This window comes from Scomber japonicus, chromosome 16, assembly GCF_027409825.1.
Source record: "Scomber japonicus isolate fScoJap1 chromosome 16, fScoJap1.pri, whole genome shotgun sequence".
Taxonomy (NCBI): Eukaryota; Metazoa; Chordata; class Actinopteri; order Scombriformes; family Scombridae; genus Scomber; species Scomber japonicus.
This window is the reverse complement of record NC_070593.1, coordinates 12,962,203-12,980,547: the sequence shown is the minus strand read 5'-3', so window position 1 is coordinate 12,980,547 and position 18,345 is coordinate 12,962,203. Positions and strand designations below refer to the sequence as shown.

Below are 18,345 nucleotides of genomic sequence, written 5' to 3'. Positions count from 1 at the left end.
TAGGGCTCCCTCAGAGGAAAACCGCAACCTGTGTGTGAATACCATTGCATGGACTGTTGGTCCTCTTGAGAGACAAGAGGCAAAAAGATGTATGTCAGTGCCAGAATTAAGAGAGTTACGGTTCATAACCACATTGACTACATTAGTTTATAACTGGCAGTTTTCAAAATTTGTTTTGAATGTGGTAAGTTTATAAGAGATATGGTCTTTTATGAGATGTCTTTGGGCTGGTGTGAATGCATAGCTATATGTAGTTGCTGTTGTACATATGTAAAAGAGAGAGATAAATATTTTATATTTCTTTTCTACTTTTATTTTTTATTGTGATTATATTTTATTCTTTATAAAATGTAATATTTCTATTATTTCATAATTACTTTGACTCAATTAAGAGTCAGGATAAGTTAAGATAGGATGTATATTTACTGATGTGAGAAATTTAAATTGGCACAGTACAGTGGGGAAAAAGTGGCAGCATAAGGGTGAAAGTGATAAACTATTTAAAATAAAATACAGTATACAGTAAACAATCTCTGTGCACGTAAATATGCAGGACATAAATATGCAACATGCACAAGTTTATTGCTTTACTTTCTTTTGTTTTGATTTGTTTTTTGATTTGCTTTTCCTTAATGCAGTTATATGGTTTTATGCGTATACACTGTACACGCAGTCTTTTTTATTTAAAGAAATATATTTTACCCTTACTCTGTGAAAACTGTACAATGTGATTTATCAATACTCTACTTCAGTGTGGTAAAACCAGTAAAGATACATTTGGGTTGATTTTGAATTTAAGAGTGCAGATGGACAGATTTTCTATCAGGCATAGTATAGGGCACCTTGGTGTATAAATAGGGTCCTCTGTCAACCCGGAAGCGTAGCTCTCACGTGTTATTGTGTACATGCACCGGTTGCCATGCACAGTTGTTGCTTACCTCTACGAGCTGATTTCACATTGTACAAAACTGTAGCGATCACGTTTGGAGTCTGTAGAGTTTTGAGAGAGTCGTAAAGGATGAAAGTGGTGGCGTTGATAAGGTAACCGCATCCTGTCACTGCAGGAGCGATCTCACAGCCCTGTCACTTCACTTTATGCTAGCATGACAGAAACTAATTCACAAACTCAAAACGGTCACTGAACGCCAAATAACGTATTTATATGAAATGCAAGGTGGTATAATTGTACCCTACAATTGCTATAAACAGTAATGTACTTATATAATATCACTTATATAGTCTGTATTTTACGTAGTGTTTTAATCACTTTATGGTTTTAGTATTATATATATAATATTATACAATTATTTTAATGATTATTATCTTTTATTTTGTTTTATTATTCTATAAACTCTAATGGTGAAAGGAAATAAGCCTCCTAAGTCATAAACAGCTTCTTCATCACTGAATATTAATTGGGAACACTAACTGTACACCTCTGATAAAGTATAGGTCTGCATCTTAATGATTCAAAAACACAGCTTTACATCTGTGTCTATTTTTCATGCTGTGTTCTAGTGGGGGCAAGGACAGCTGCTACAACATGATGCAGTGTGTTGCTGCTGGGCACCGGATCGTAGCTCTTGCCAACCTACGTCCTGCTCACACAGGTGAGGAAGATGTGCTGCTGGTGTTTAGATATGTTCTACAGGGGCCAGTAGAGCTATATGGGTCAGCCAGCTGCACTTCTGCACACCAAGAAACTGAGAACTGAACATAAATAAAGTGCCGCAGAAGTTGATGTACTGTAAATCCCACAGGAGTGAAGGTGTGTTAGTGTATGCAGCATGATAGCAGATGGTTACTTTGACTCAGACCACAACGTGCAAAAATGTATATTGTAACTGCTATGATTTTTTTTATCACTTTTCTTGGTGCCAGGTGTTTGTTCTCACTTTTATGTGGTCATTTTATTTTCTGCTTTAAATAAGCCCATTCAGGTTTTCTGCCCCTACCTGCACTGTATATTGTCATTTTTTGTGTAAATTTTAACGTGTACAAACTAAACTAAACTCCTTATGTGCTAAAAATACATCAGCTATAAAAACACAATGCAATAAACAAAAAATAGCTTAAGTAAATAATGAACAGTAAAACCAAATTTTGACCTTTTTTTCCCCATAGACACTTTCATGTCTTTATGTCAGTTCTCATCAATCCATCGATCAATCAATCTTTATTTGTATAGCGCCAAATCACAACAAAAGCAGGTTCTAAACCGAACTCTTCAGGTTTTAATTTTAAAGAGACCCAACATTCCCACATGAGCAAGCATTCGACAACAGTGGCAAGAAAAAAACTCCCTTTTAACAGGAAGAAACCTCAGGCAGAACCAGACTCAGAGTGGGCGGCCATCTGCCTTGACTGGTTGGGGTAGAGAGGAGAGAGGAAGGATAGGAGAGAGAAGCACATAATCATACGATCATACTCTGTTGGTTCAGTTTTATTCCATTTCATTTATTTATTTTTTAAAATCTTACATATGCCCTATCTCTTCTGCATTTCTAGGTCTTATGTAAAGCACCTTGAATTGCAAAGAAATAAACTAGCCTTAGACACTTCGATGAAAAGTGAACTCTCTACATTTTTTATAATGACTTTAAAGGTGCAATATACAACATTCAACCCCACTAGATGTCGGTAAACTTTTTTCTATGTAAAGATATAATGTAGTAATGGTGTCCCGAGCAGAGAATGAAGTCATACTCCCTCTGTGCATGTTGTAATCCAAGCTTCTCTGTTCTTTGTTTTGATAGCTGGTCCGGCCCCCTTGTGCTTGTTAGTGCATGTGAGTCCTGCCATTTTAAACATGGCGGCTGGGTTATAATGTTTCTCATATCACAGCTACACAGTACACTAAAATAAGTTTCTGAAAACATTTTAGGCGATAAATGGGCCATGCAGTAACAGCATCCTGATTCATATCTGATCAGTGCTGTCTAGTTTGACTGTTTCATCTGAGTTTCATGAGCTGTTGGTTCAGGGGCTTTAAAAAAAAAAAACTTTACTAAATTAACCAAGTGCACATTTGTTTTGGTCTGAGATGCTGACGCTATAGTATAACATCAAGTGGGGCTGAACATTGTATTTGCACCTTTAAACAATTGATTGGAATTATATGTATTTATTCAAATTATTATTTCATTATGGTCTCATTTCTTAATTTTATAGTTACCCACCTTTATCACCATACTTGTGATACTATTCACTATTCAGCTTAGTTCAGCTGAGGAGCACCTTCTAAGGCAGAAGTTTAATTAAGTGTATCCTTTAGTATAACAGGACTAAATGAAGCAATGAGCTGTAACCCTCTGATAGTGGGGACATACCTGCTCTCACACACTCAAGTCTCAGCTGTAGTATTAAATAAATGCATATTGAATGGTTTGAATTGCCCTCTGTACATTATGTTGCTTGCATCTGAATTGCTTCTGTTTGATCAGTCTGGACTATAGTAGAATTAATTGAACACCACACCCTGTGTATGTTAGTAAGCTCATCATTAATAGCTTGTCATTAGATACTAGCTTAAACATCTTTTCCTCCATGCTACAGATGAGTTGGACAGTTACATGTACCAAACAGTGGGCCACCAGGCCATAGAGCTGTACTCTGAAGCCATGGATCTACCCCTGTATAGACGCACAATTGAGGGCTCCAGCCTGGACACCGGCAGAGACTACACTGAGACGGCGGGGGATGAGGTGGAAGACCTGTATCAGCTGCTGCACCATGTCAAGGTAGTACTCTCTGTCCCAGCCACTAAAGAAATCAAGGATATTTTGCCATAGCACAACATCAGTGGTTGCCCAAGCGAATGGGGGCTGCTGAAAGACCTTAACAGATGAAAAACTCACCCCTTGTTTTATTTTATTACTGCATTCAAATGAATAATTAATGTTAAGTAATTAATGACAGAACTTGAAGAGAGGCCAAAATTAAACTTGTTTGTTATCAGGTTAGTGTGCTATTTGCAGCCTGTAACTGCTTTTGACTAACTGTTGTTATAGTTCTTACAATACCAACACAGTGATGCGTTTTCTCTTGTAAAACAATATAGCAAACAAGGGTACGTCAATATTCTCTCTGTTAAATTCTCATTCATTCAACATTGATGAGCCTATCTTGACTCTTCAAGTTCTTAGGGCTCACACTGGCAATCCCAACACCCAGAAGAAACAAAGCAGCCTTGTCACCCCTCTACTGTCCTCATTCTGGTTACCATCTAAACCTATTTGATTTATATGAATATTTCCAATATTCACACATGCTTTAGCCTTTGCCTAGTCCGACATCCCCTTAGGAAATTTTTGGAGTCTCTCTCTGTCTAGCCTAACATATCCAGTTCCTTCAGACATTTTTTGCCATTTTGTGCTGGAAAGATGCAGTAGATCAAACTAAAACAGAGTACTCACTTAACTGCTATCAATATTTTTCTGATATCACTATGTTGTTGATTACATCTACAGAGTTAATATGGATAGGTCTCGTTTATACTATTATATTTTGCATAAATATGTAACATTTCTGATTTTACGTATGCAAATGTTTATAATTATGGTAATGTAAAGCATAGAATATATCCTCACAGCAATTAACAAACCTACAGTATAAATGCACACATATACATATAGTTACAGGAAGCAAAGCAATTGCACTAGACCCCCTGAAACCAGCCAAATGAACTAATGGCATTAATTAATAGATCTGACCATTATTCAAATTTAGTCTAATTTGGAATAGTTTTATAATACACCATAATGATGTGAATTCACTATTATAACGCTTCATTGAGTGTATACAAACCTAGTCATTGTTTTGACTCCTTGCCACCACTGACATATGCTTGACTGCTTTTTAGGAACAAGCTCTCAGAGCACTACTAAATTTCTCATCTCGGCTAAGGTTCATGACATATGTCACACTGTTGAGATGTTTTACAAGTCTTTCTCTATGGATTCAGAGTCACTTAGTAGCCCATCAGCATTGTCTCAAAGAGACTTTGCTTGTCTAGTTTCATCTGGGCTGCTGTACAGTAACAGTCCTTAGCAACCATTGTAAAGTGCACCCAGCTGTGCGAGAGATTAAAAAGCCATGTTTGTGCTTTTAGTCTATTCTATTTAGTATGTCTTGATTTCACTTTCAAAGTGGAGTAAGTTTTCTTTTTATCTCACTCTGGGAAAATAGTCTGCCTTTTGTATCAGTTAATCAAAGTTTTATGTGTGAAGTTGAAGCGAGGTGCCCTTCAACAACCGGCTTCACAGGAAAAATTCAATTTTTTTTTTTATATCACTTGACAGAAGATCAGATGCAAAAATTAATCACCAAATTAAAATTTCATCAAATACCACTTTTGCCAGGACGTTGAGAAAATATTAATTTTATACCAAATTATGTATGAGACCTTGTTGGTCTGATGTAGTGCACGGTGGCTGACTGACAGGTTTGAAACAGCTGCATGTGAGCTTGACATACTGCTGGCAACGCCTGTCCACCTGCCACCTGCAGCCATGAGGAAGCTACCTGGATGCACATTTCAGCCGTAGCAACGGTTCTCCCTGCTGTCCATGTAAACAGTGAAGGACGTTTTCCCCTCTGCAACTCCACTCAACCCCTCATTTTTGCTGGCAGCATCAAAATTTAAGAGCTTCTTATAGGATGGTGGATAAGAGTTTGTTGTTGAGATTGGAGTTGGCTTGACTTGGTGTAAATGAAAGAGAATGGGTTTGTTCTGTAGGTCTGTGTGGAGATATGTTCATTTGGCGCTGAGGGCTGCTCCAGGGCCCCTGCATGTACACACACCGCCTGAGTGGCAAGGGCCAGTCAGCTTGCCTCAGGGCATTTTCCGCCCTCTGCCTGACTTTCTTTGTCATCTTCTGTATAAATCGGTGGCTTTACATGTGGCTACATGTGATTTGAAAGATTTTGTTTGTGTGTTTTCTTGTGAGTATGCACACATTCACACAGTCCAACTTCTGTGTTTTGGGCTTTCATGAGTATTCACAGTCAAATAGTGGTCATTTCTCTGGTGCGTGATGCAATATACCATCTCACCCTGTGGTCAGGGCTCTAATTGCAAAGGGCTGCTAATTTCCCATTTCCAAGGCTACTCTGGTCTGACCTCACCAGTCAGACGGGCCATAGATCATGGCAGTTGAACTCCCATGGGGGCCTTGCAGGCGAGCAGACCTCCAGTCGTCTCCCCGTTTACCCCTCTCACCGTCATCAACAGACCTGCACCATAAACAACAGGCTTCCTCTCTCTCTCCCTCATTGAGTGATGTCAACCATAAGAATACAACTTTTTTATCTCAAATTTCAAGTTACTGCTTTCTGAAGTTGCTTTTTTGGCATCTTCACTAATCAGTAGGTTTACCAAGCTGAACCATTACACATTATAAAAAGAAGGAATTTCAAGCAAATCATCCCATTCTATTTATTTAGAAACTTACTCAATTCTGTAATAGCATCTCGAATCTCCTTTCAAAAAGTCACAGATCATGGTCAGATTTGGTTATATGTAACACATATACCTTTTTTTTCTATTTCATATTTCTAAAAAACTGTTTCCTTCAACATAAAGTTTGTGCTGTTGTTGATTGGTGAAGGAAATGATAGAAGGGGTAGAAAGAGAGAGAAAAAATACTTTTGATAATGAGCTGTTAAATCACCCTTACTGAAAAGTAACGAAAAAAAGTGTTCTGTTTGGAAAGTGTGATATTTTGAAAGATTCTTTCTAGCAGTTTGAATTAATTAGAAGTTACAAGATTATATTTGGCAAATGACACTTGAGCATAGATGAAACATTTTTTCTTCTCAGATCCGGAGTTGATGAGTTTAAGTGGATATTCTTCCCTCCTCTTCTTTTGCAGTGCTGGCAGCAGACTTTTAGCATGAGCCAACAGTGCCATCTATGGATCATACCTGGAAGCTGACAAAGCAGAGATAGTCTCTGTGCTTTGCCCTCACAGAGAATGTTTGGAGTCATTCAAAAGATTAAAAGGAAGAGATCATATTCTTTAGAGCCATTGTTGACAGAGAAAAAAAATCCCAATTATAATAGGGGAAAAAAAGAGCCGTCCATCCCCTGGCAGTAGTGATAATGGCAGAAGGACAATGTGACCCTATTCTTGGCCCCTTTGCTCTCATCACTGGTTGTGTATGACAGTGTGTCTTTGAAGTATGTAACCTGATAAACATGCAAGCCACAGCCTACCCCATCCCATCCTGCTAGGTGCTGATCTTTGAACCCACTCTTTGAGGGGAAGAAATAACAGTTTTGTCAGCAGCAGGGGGGACCATTCACTTTAGGACATCTATGGCTGCAAGAGTATATTTTTGATAGAGTAGATAACTTCCTTTTGTCCACTGCCAGGTTTCAAACACTAGTTAGAATATAAACATTAGAAGGAATGACTATGTACGTGTTTAAATTTGGTATTTGATTTGTAGCTTCTTTGTGTGGATTTTTTTTTTTTTTTAAATCATCCTGCTCTGCACATACTGTAAGATGTGTGTCCATACTTCATGTGTGTGGTTGGTCTGCTCTCCTCTGCTGTGATCTGCTGTGATGTGTGATACAGATCAGCAGTGTCAGTCACCCCTGGCTGTAACGCCAGTCCCCCTGAAGGCCTGCAAAACCCCTCATATTAGTCATATCACATCCCTCAAGTCCTTTATCCTTCTCTCTGTGCTCTGTGACCTGACACAGTGGCTCTTTATGCCCCGTGACCCTGCTTGTGTGTGTGCGTGCGTGCACACTCGCGTGTTCAAGGTCAGGTCAAAACAGGCTTCTGTTACATGATAACAGGTTTATCTCTCTTCTCCTTACCTGCTTCTCTTTTGGCCCGGTTGCCTCCTTTCAGCAGTCTACAGTAGGAAAAAGTGCTCTCACTGCTCTCATCTGTGTAAACTCTTTTTCTCTCTTACCAATGCAACTGCACATGAATTGATGTTGCACGCACATAGTTATATATAGTTAGCTGTTGTCAGTTTTGTTTTTGTGATATTATTAATTGTTATTTCAATTTTGACACAATTTTGTAGATGATTGTCCACAGAGAGAACATTTTAAACTCAGATGTTGTGTCTGGAAAGTCACACTGGATACAGTGCATGGCACAAAAGGGAGTTTTGGAAAGATGCAGAGCCAACTGGAGCTTCAATCACTTGATGTAGTAATAGATAATATATAACAAGATAGTGACTCCATTGCAGTAACTCTGCAACCTTTGAGTTGATGAATAAAGACAAAGACATTTAAGCTCATTAAAGTGATGAGGAACAATAGATGATATCTATGCACATGTTCCTTTCTGCCAGCTCTAATTAGCAGCACTGTGACATCTCTGTCGTACTGAGACCCAGCTTTGAGAACGATGGAAATGTTACTTTCAAATCTAATTTCCTATTCTGTAATGTGTTCGACTTTTCAGAAAAATCGTGTTTTTAAAGTTCTTTTCATTTTTAGATAACTGATATCGTGGGTCAGTTAACACTCAACTTCCCCCCTCTCTTTTTCTTATCAAGCACGTTTTTTTTTTCCCCCTCAAGATGTCTGGGAAAAATGTCTTGGAGAGGCGCACTGGGACCTTTGGCCTTTGTAGATGAAACAATCCCTTCTGTTGGTGTGTGTTAAAACACCATGTTTTTAGTGAGATAATCCTCTTCTTAAACTCACACACACTCTACCCCCATTCCTTGATTCTCTTGACCTTTATTACATACACACACGCGTACCCCCCCCCCCCCCCCCCACCCCCCCATCCTCAGCCTCTAACGCCGCTCCATTATCGACATCAGCAGACAACAGTGGGGCCCTCTGAGATCGCAGAGACAGTCTGTCCACAAGTCCAAACATTCTTTTTCATTCTTCCCTCTCCTTCTTTCCTTCTTTCTTTCTTCTGCTGGCATATTTGTCTCTGTTGTATTGTCGTCGCACTTTCATCCGGACCTTTCAGAAGCCTGCCACTACATTGTTGGGAGTGCCCTAATGGAGGTGTATCCTGCTGCGAGGAAAGGAGGGAGAAGGAACCGAGGGAGAAGAGATAGGAAGGAGCAGAGAAGAGAGGAGGAGGAGGAGGGCAGGCTGGCTGGTTGGCTGGCTGGCAGGCAGGCGGAGGAATCTCCAGTTGAACCAGGAGCTCTGTGGTATTGATTAGGGAGCTGAGGTGTTGGAAGACAAGTCATTGAGGAGGGGTGTGAAGTATGAAACGGGGTGGGGGTGGGGGGCAAAATCAAACACGCAGCCCTTCTCTGATTACCGGCATGGTGCCGCATTAGACGTACATTGGGGGCTCAACAGGAAAATGGATTTCTTTAAAAAGCAGTTTAATACATAAATCATGACCTCTGGGGTCACAGTGAGGGTTTAGGAGATCAGATCAATAGCAAAGCTAATGCAAGCTTGTTTGTGGTGCAGAGAGACCTCCAAATGGTGTTATTGGAAATCGCTTACATGCAGTCTAAAACTGATGGATAATCACTTTGTAGAAAGTTTTTTTATTGTTATATTTTCTCAAGTTTTGCTGTGAGTGCTGTACTTGAAGGTATACTTCAGTGTGAGCTAGTATAGATTCCTTCAAACAGCTGTCTTTCTGTGTCGCCTTTTCTATGTGATAACCATTGTTATCTTTTCCTTTGGTCTGAGACCACTTGTATTTATGTTCGTCAGCACTGTGGCAGTGGGGTTGAGATTGCAGGCTTGTTTTGCACATGAGGAAGGATAGCATTAGCGCTGAGATAATGGCGCTGTGTATTGTTCGCTGGCCGTGTGGAAGTGGTGGGACAGGATCTATTAGATGCAGGCCCATTTCCCTCCAACTGACGCTAACAGTCCCCACAAACATTAGATAAAGAGCCTAGCCTCAAGCCTTTGTAATTTGTTTGTATTTTTCTGCTTAATGTACTTTGCTCAATCTTGTTTAGCGATGATGGAAGCTGATAGCCTTATCTCGCCTTGCCAAGGGCATGAGCCACTACCACTGCTTGGTTGAACATTGTTCCAGTGAAGAGCGTGTGTGTGTGTGTGCGTGTGTGTGTTTATGGTATTTTTACAGATTTTATTTGGATGCTGGATGAATTGTGGATGTATCTAGTGGTCATTTGCATTTGAGCTGTTGGCTAATGGCCTATCATGAACTGATGTAAATACACCATTAGCTTTTATGGGGATTGTATTGCTATAATTTCTCTCTTTTGTTTGACTGTTCATATTACAAATTAAGGGAAATCTGTGATCATTTTCTTGTCTTGGCTGACCAAAATTGATTTCTTTTCTCATTTTGGTCTTTATGTGTTTTGTCACTTTTTCTTCAAAATGCCTTTGGTTGGATGTTATTCCTTTCAAAACATCTGCTACTTTTGATCATCAGAAATCCATTGTTACATCTTCATTATCACCCTCAATGAGAATATATTTTTACCACTGTCCTCTTTCTTCTCTTTTCTGAAAGTCACATTTTAAGTTCCTCTTAAAATATAAAATTGTATTACTTTCCAACTTTAGATTCCAGACAGTTAATTCCATTCTGCAGCCATCTAGAAGTGTAAAGAATAACCCAGCAATGGAAGAAAAACAAGAATCAGATAAAGACTTGAACTAATAATAAAACCTTTTAAACTTACCAGTATCGACAGCAAGTCAGACTCAATACTGTCTCAGAACACACAGCTGAGGAACAGGGCTGAGTCTTTCAACTCCATGCCATTCATCTACTCCAAAATTAAGAGGGCTTTTATGTTATGTTTTGTGAGCCATTCCCCTCAAGAAATATTTGTGGCAGGCCCCATCACCTCCCGCAGCTAAAGTCATAACCAGCCGTAGAAAAACACTGTCTGGAGTCTGGAGAGTGGGTGAAACCAGCATCACTGCTATATTTTCCTCCAGTCTCTCTCTGGGGAAGGAAGGAAGGCAATCCATGATGTCTGTTGGAGCTATGGAGGATAGAGGACAGGGGAGCCAAGATGCCAAGAGCCTGTAACCTGACCTCACCAGGAAAACATTTACATTTTGGAGTGTGTGTGTTTCTAGGACAGTGCATGACTGTGTGTGTGTATATACATGGATGTCAGTACATGTACGTGCATACACCCTGTGGACTAGGTGGTTGTTACGGACCATGAAAAGCAACTGACATAGTTTACCTCTCTGTGGCATGAGACTCGCTCTCTTTGATTCTGTCCTATACTCACTTTCTGGAAGCAGCTTCCTGTCTCAGACATTCAAACACTCTTACCTCAGGCAAGTGGGAATGTTGCTGTGACAGAACTGGGATTATGACTTTGTTTTATGCCCTACAGAAAAGTGTTTTGCTGATGCTTATTTATTGGAAACCCATATCCTTTTAATGGTGAGAGGTGAGACCTTGAATGTTTGGAGGAAGTTACATGATTTCCTGTCGTCTGAAAAAGTCCCAAAACAGTTGATAGCATGAGAGTAGAGGTTAATTGTGACAATTTGTTTAATGTAGAAACAACTATTAAAATATTGATTTTTCTTAAGAGCCAGTAATAATTAAACTTGTTTGCTTGAATTGCAACTATTCATGGATATACAGTACACCGATAAACAACCTTATGTCTCTGCTGCTTCCCAACATTTAGTTTTCCAGGCGCGTTGATATGGAAAGCCTCCGTGTCCTTGGCCTGCTGAAACTAGGGCTTTGTGCTTGCTTTGGCCAAGGCCCTCTCCCTCCCAGCCTGACGACTGGCTGGGCCTGTGTTTACGTAACCATATATATCTGAGAGGAAACTCGTGAAACGTTAATCTCTCTACTTTTTAACCCTGATGAATTTCTACATTTTCCAGCTGTGCGGCATGGCATATTTATGCTCAGGCTCTATCGCTGAAAACAGCTCTGTCATTGTAAATGAATCACTAGCCAAGACTAAAAAGTGTGTGTGTGTGTGTGTGCAAACTTCATGCTAGGAAACTGTACAAATACGAACTCAGGCATGAAAACCTCCTTCCCCATTCGTGGATTAAGTCTGCAGCTTCTCTCTCGTTCTTCTCCTGCCCCAAATCAGTGTATGCTGGCCTGTCACTCGTCACATTTCTGTGGGTTGATAAGCGCCACTCACTCATCGTGGCGATGAGACAATGTCTCATGTCATATCCTCTGTTGCCTGGTCCATCTGCATAGCGGCGTCATGCAGGATAATACTTTCCCCTATTCTGCTTCCTCTCTCCCCTTCTTGCAACTCTGACCTGCATCATCACGGGAACCAGTCGGGGCATTTGGTTTTATAAGCAGCTGGCTTTGTGAGCAGTTTGTTTTTCTTATTCCACCACTCTGTATGGTTGAAGACTGACACGTGGTGAGTCATCTCTCTAGCCCATCCATGAGTACAAAGGAAGAGGCCGTCTTTCAGCAGCTGCTTCAGACAGACAGCCCCACCAATTTACGAAAGGGAATGTCTGTGAAAGCTTTTCGGAACAAGTTTTTGGCCGATGTTTGCTTTACAAAGACATTTGCTAAGTCTGCATGTCCATTCAACCCTGTTCACACTTGGTTTTATAATGCATCTTTCAAATCAAATCACAAGTGGACAGCGCTAAATACAAATGTAAATAACCTCTGAGCTGCATTGTGATCCCAATACTCGAACCACTTGCTGAGGTAGCGCAAATACATCCTGAAGCGTCCCCAACAAGAAGGTAACCAGAAAATAAGTCATCAATGCAGGATGTCGTGGTTATTTTGATGACAGTGTGCCAACGCCAACTGACTTTGTCTGACCTCAACAGTTGGAATAACCCTTACATGTATATTAATTCTTGAAACATTTTTGGTTTCTTGGTTAGCCTGTGCAAAACAAATCTGGCATTTGTCTGGCGACAGACTGACGCAATAAGCCTTCGACCCTCTAGCGGAAGTGACGTAGTTAGTTATGAGATGTGGTCAGCTAGACATCTTGGAGACTCATGATAGAGACAGGTGTAAACAGCAATGTGTCTTGGCTGTGCACTTGTGTTCAGATCACTGAAACACATTTTAAAACCAAGTGTAAACAGCCTCATTGTTGCTTTATATTGATGAATCAGACATAGTCACATGTATAGTGTTTGAGCCTCAGTATATATGTGCAGTTTATAATCTTGGAGGTATTGCGTGAAACATCATAATAGATTTATACTATATCCCATACATTGCCTACACCTCTCTACATCTCATCACTCCTTTACCAACTCTGGGAGTGACCTTGGAGTATAACTGGCTGCACTGAATGGTAATGAGGAAACTGATTTAAAACAAATAAGTAGTGTCTCCTCCTACTAAGCTCACACTAAGCTTCCTGTCAGTTTGGCATGTCTGAGTTGTCAGGACAGCCCAACATGCCCCAGGACTATGTCCGCATTGCATTAAACACAATCGCTTGACCCTAGCTGGCCCCATCCCGTGTACCACATCTAGTTGAGCTGCTACAACAAGGTCCAACCCCCTTTCCATGCACCCCCCCCCCCCCCCCAGCCCCCATGTACAGGGGAGAACAATCCCATTACATTACAACAGGCCCAGAGCTGATCTAATGGAGACAACATTAAAACCATGTCGCGTCCAGTCACTTACTTGATGGATCCAGGGAGAGAGGGATGAGGAGGAGGAGAGATGGAGAGGAGACGGAGTGCTAGATAGAGGGGGGAAGTGACAGGAGGCCACGGAGTTGGAAGTGGTGTCGATATGATGATACAGAAATGGAGAGTGTATGATGGTGCCCCGTTGCCCTTGAGCAAACTGTCATTCAAAACACTTTAATTAATTTCTCCACTTTGTCTTCCTCCCCGCCTTCCTGCCATCACACACGAGCATACTACCTACAGGAGGCAATAATATAATAGAAAGTGCACGTCAACAACTTTGGACTCAATAAAAAGAGGATTTTGTATGGGCATATCTGGCCTCGTGTCTGTCAAGATAGTAGATAATAGTCAAGATCTGCCAGCTCTGGCTTCCTAGTTGTCAGAACAGGCTGAAGCAGGCATTTTAGAAACCCACCATTTTGCAAAATGGAACTTTGTATTGTTAGGGTGTATAATTAAGACTTCATTGTGACAGCCATTGAGAGAGAGCTAATGAGGGTTCTGATGTATTCCATATGAAAATGAATATTGAATTTTTAATATTTTATGTCTTTCTAATTGCCTTGGTTGCTGTTAATGGCTTTGACTGTTGAATATTACCCTGACTGAATGTGTAGCATGCAGGACTACCTTTTTAAGATGAGAAATTATAAAACAGCTGCATTCTCAAGCCGAACTTGGTGCCTTATGATTATCTTGTATGTATCTTTGGGGCAGATACATATCTTGACTGAAGGCATGTCTGTGACTGTGAATACATATGAATCACTCTTTTACTCCCTTACTAAGATGAATGTATATATAATTACAAAGTATATCACACACACTACCTTGATATAGAGTTTAATGGCCGTATCGTTTCTTTGTGGAGCATGTCTGCTGGCCTTAATCTTCCCCACAGCTGACATCTTAATAACTCAGCCCTCTCCATCCATTTCCACGGGAGACATCCGGATGTGGGGGAAGGATTAGTTTAATGAATTTGACAATTAGTAACAGAAGTTAATGACTGCATGGGGCTAAGTACCCTGATGGACATGGCTGGGGGACTGAGGGCTTCCATTGCTCTGGGCCATAGATCCTCATTAATAGCTTTTCTGCCTGCTGGAGAGGATAGGGGAAGCCGGGCCAGGCCTTTGTTTAGTCTGCCTCTGACAGGGCTGCTAGGGGGTTGCGCTGTTGCACAACGCCATGCCAGAATTAGTCCCGCTTGGGGCAGGAGTTAATGCAAGGCCTTGGGTCCTGGATCAGGTGAAGCTTCTTTTAACGAAGTAGGGTCATTAAATGTTGAAAAAAGAAAAGTGACATGGAATGAAGGCAATGAGGGAGGTCTTTCTTCGGATCTTGTGCCAACAGTCATGAAGAAAGAAAAGTGGTTTGTGGATCACAGGAGTCCTGATGACCTCTGTACTTGATTTATTGTTATGTTAGCTTCTTACCCGGATTCCACCTTTAATGCAGTCAAAACATCGTTTAGCCAGATAGCTCTCATAAAGATTTTATTATTATTTATTATTATACTGTGCTTCATGAGCTACCTTGTCGCTTTGTCAGGTATTTCCACTATAAACCATTTTGATAAATTTTTCAGCTACCATAAAATCAAAGTTTGTATTTTTTATGGCATCATGAATACACATGGAACAATTCCCTTAATATCCATTGAATCAAATTTATACATACATATACCCATTTTTTGCAATAATTCATCCCACCTTTCCTACAGAGGATGAGAAAATATGTGTAGAATTTGTGAAATCACGTCCAGAGCAGCATTAGCTGCCCCTTCATTCCTGCCTGTCTCCTGGTGATAGCTATAATAGCGACAAAAACATGACCACTTCCAAAAATAATCATTTTCCAAAACTGTTTGCCAAAAGGTCTAGTAGCTAGAGCCGCCATTGAAAACAATGGAGATGTGTGAGAAATTTGTCTTGGGTTATCATTAGTGGTGAGTGGGCCTGGGAATTATAAGGCAGCATGATGTAATGTAATGAGAGCCAGTGAAAAGAGAAGCCTTTTAATTGGCTGAGTCGAACCTCAAAGCCCAAGTACCTACGACACACTTCCTCCAAAGGGAAAGAGAGACACAGAGATGAGGCTGTTGTTGACTGTTGCTCTGATTCTGTGTTATTCTGTCAGGCCAAGTCTGGTTCTGCCAAGTGTAAAGCCAAAGGACCAAATTGGTGTTGATGCAGCGCACCCCTTCAATGCTCTTATTCCTATCTCTTTTCCTCTTTCTCTCTCTGTCTCTCCTTATCCCACTCTTTACCTCCTAATTTGCCTCTTTAGGAAGTGACATTTGTATTTAGGGAAAAGGTTATCATTGTATTAGAATAGAGTGCCGGCCCTGGGGCTTACCTAGAATTACATGACACTGCCTGCAGCCCCCTTCGCTCTGTGCAGGGCTGAAGTGTTATCAGTCTGACTTAATTACTGTCACCGGGCAGTGGAATTGACTATAATGTATATTCCAGCATTGGACACATTGGAGAGATATTATAACTTACTGAATCCTGAGTTGTTTAGATGTTTAACTTTGGGTCAAAGAGTTAAATTCTTGCTGTTTGTATGTGTTGAGCTTCCCCATTATACTTCCCATCCGATGCTGTACCAAAAACACCACACACACACACACACACACAGAGCACATCCTTTATCTGATTAGCTGGCACGCCTATGTGGAGTTGTGTGTGTGATTGTGTGATTGTGAGAGAGAGAGAGAGAGGGAGAGAGAGAGTCGCAACACAGCGTCAGGCCCCAGGCAGGGCATGGATTTCATTTAGGAAAGTATCAAAGGTTTACACGCTGTTCGCTTTAATCAGCATGTTTATCAGGCAGAGAAAAATTGCAGGAAGGGACCACAGGGAGAAGGAGGGGTGTGTGGGGGGGTTATCTTAAGGACCAGTAGCCAGGGAAATTGATAATGGCTACAAGGTAATTTAGTGGGGACTTGTGCATCTCTCCGCTGATTCCACCCTTGCCTCTCATTCTAATTACAGCCATGTAATGTTCTAATGAATCTGCAGGTGTGTGTCTGTAGGGGAGGGGCACTGAGGTGGAGAAGGGGGGGGGGGGGGGGGGTTGTATGACTTTGTATATATTTGTGTGTACACATGCACAGTTTCCTTCCATGTGCGTGTTTGTTTGTTTGTTTATGTCACTCTGGATCAAGCCTGTGTTTGAGAGAGAAGATTGAGTGCATCTCAAGGCTGTGTCTGTATCTCTGGAGTGCACAGTTGTCTCACTGTTTCTGAAATATGAATATGATATGAAAAGCAATTAGATTAGCCCTCAGCAATATTAAAGATACATGCCACTCACAGACACAATGCTCTGCTGATGCTTCATGTTGTCACTGCAGCTCCGTCTTCCATCTGTAAAGCTGCGGCCAGACACACTTAGCTTCGTGTTCATACAAGACTGCTGATAAGTCCCAGGAACTGCCTTCAGTGGTGTCCCGGTGCCTCCAGTAACACACTCACATGTACGCATAAACACACATGTTCACTCACAGAGCTGTGTATGCAGACCTCAAGGGGATATGGGCTGGACCACAAAGGCCTTGATATGACCAGAGTGTAAACATCCCCGAAGGATTGCGGTCCAATGAAAGGAAAGAGCCGCCAGGAATCTGTTTTCCTTGTCTTTTTGGGTCTCTGTGTGTGTGTGTATGTGTTTGCGTATATGTGTTTGTGTGGTTTTGTTCAGATAACACTTTGGAATACGAGTGTAGGTTGAGAAAAAGAGTATTTGGCCCCACGAGACAGTGACATCATATTGCCGTTGCATACTTTATAATAGAAAAGTTTCCTCCATCTTTTTCTCCGCACAGGAAAAGGAGGGTGTTGAGGCAGTGTCTGTGGGGGCCATTCTCTCCGATTACCAGAGGGTCCGGGTGGAAAATGTGTAAGTCAAACACACACTCACACTCGTGCTCAAGAACACACTTTCTAACTGAAGTGCGCACACACCCCCTGCTGCATTTAGGTCTTCAAGCTTGAATGACGCACACTCTGTGGCCCACTGGAGGAAAAGAGTACATCCTCTGTAGTCTTTACCTCACTGTGTGTTCCAAACTTGGACTGAGTTTTGTTTAAACACGTACACATACATATATACACACACAAAGTTTTGTTTATGCCACTTTATTTAGACTAGCTTTGATTTTATAGCGTGTCTCAGGTTTTTTTTTTTTTTTATATTTGAAGAAAAGTAATGAAACTGATTTTGTTGATATTATAAAATGTACTTTCCCATTAAGAGACACAGACACCCATATGTCTTGTACTTATTTTACTCCTTCTCTTTGTTTTTTGTTTTTGTCTTCTGTACTCTTTTTTTTTTTATTCTCTTTTGTTCTAAACCTACATAGACTGGACACATTGCAACACCATAGCTCTCTTCTTATTAACAATTCCTGTCGTCAGTCAACTATTGAACAATAGGCGTTTATGTCAAGATGTTTTGACCTCAGTAACCTGCTGTGGATGTGTGTTTTACGAGTTTATGCTACAGACAAGCCACAGCTTAGATGGTGTTTCTGAGTTTGTTTTCCTCTTTAAAAAAGCCTCTGGCAGTGGTGGCAGGTGGTAGCATGTGCTGTGGGCCTATCAGGGTGGCAGCCTTCCCACAAATGGAGAGGTACCCAGCCCAGTAGGCTTTGAAGTTGTTCTGAAGCTGGCAAATATTCAATATTAACCTCTTTACATCTCCTTCCTTTTCTACAACCTACTGCTCTCTTTCTTCCCTTTCACCTGTTC

At 40.9% G+C, this 18,345-nt stretch overlaps 1 protein-coding gene across 1 annotated transcript in view; it reads left to right on the top strand.

The window, feature by feature from the left end:
- Window positions 1-914: 914 nt before the first annotated feature.
- The window catches only part of dph6 (diphthamine biosynthesis 6), a 59,044-nt gene continuing 41,613 nt past the window's right edge, over window positions 915-18,345 (top strand). The window contains exons 1-4 of the mRNA XM_053336028.1: window positions 915-1,041; window positions 1,519-1,610; window positions 3,556-3,740; window positions 17,418-17,491. Coding sequence (XP_053192003.1) covers window positions 1,019-1,041; window positions 1,519-1,610; window positions 3,556-3,740; window positions 17,418-17,491 — 374 coding nt within the window. The 5' untranslated portion in view covers window positions 915-1,018. The remainder of the gene's footprint in view (window positions 1,042-1,518; window positions 1,611-3,555; window positions 3,741-17,417; window positions 17,492-18,345) is intronic.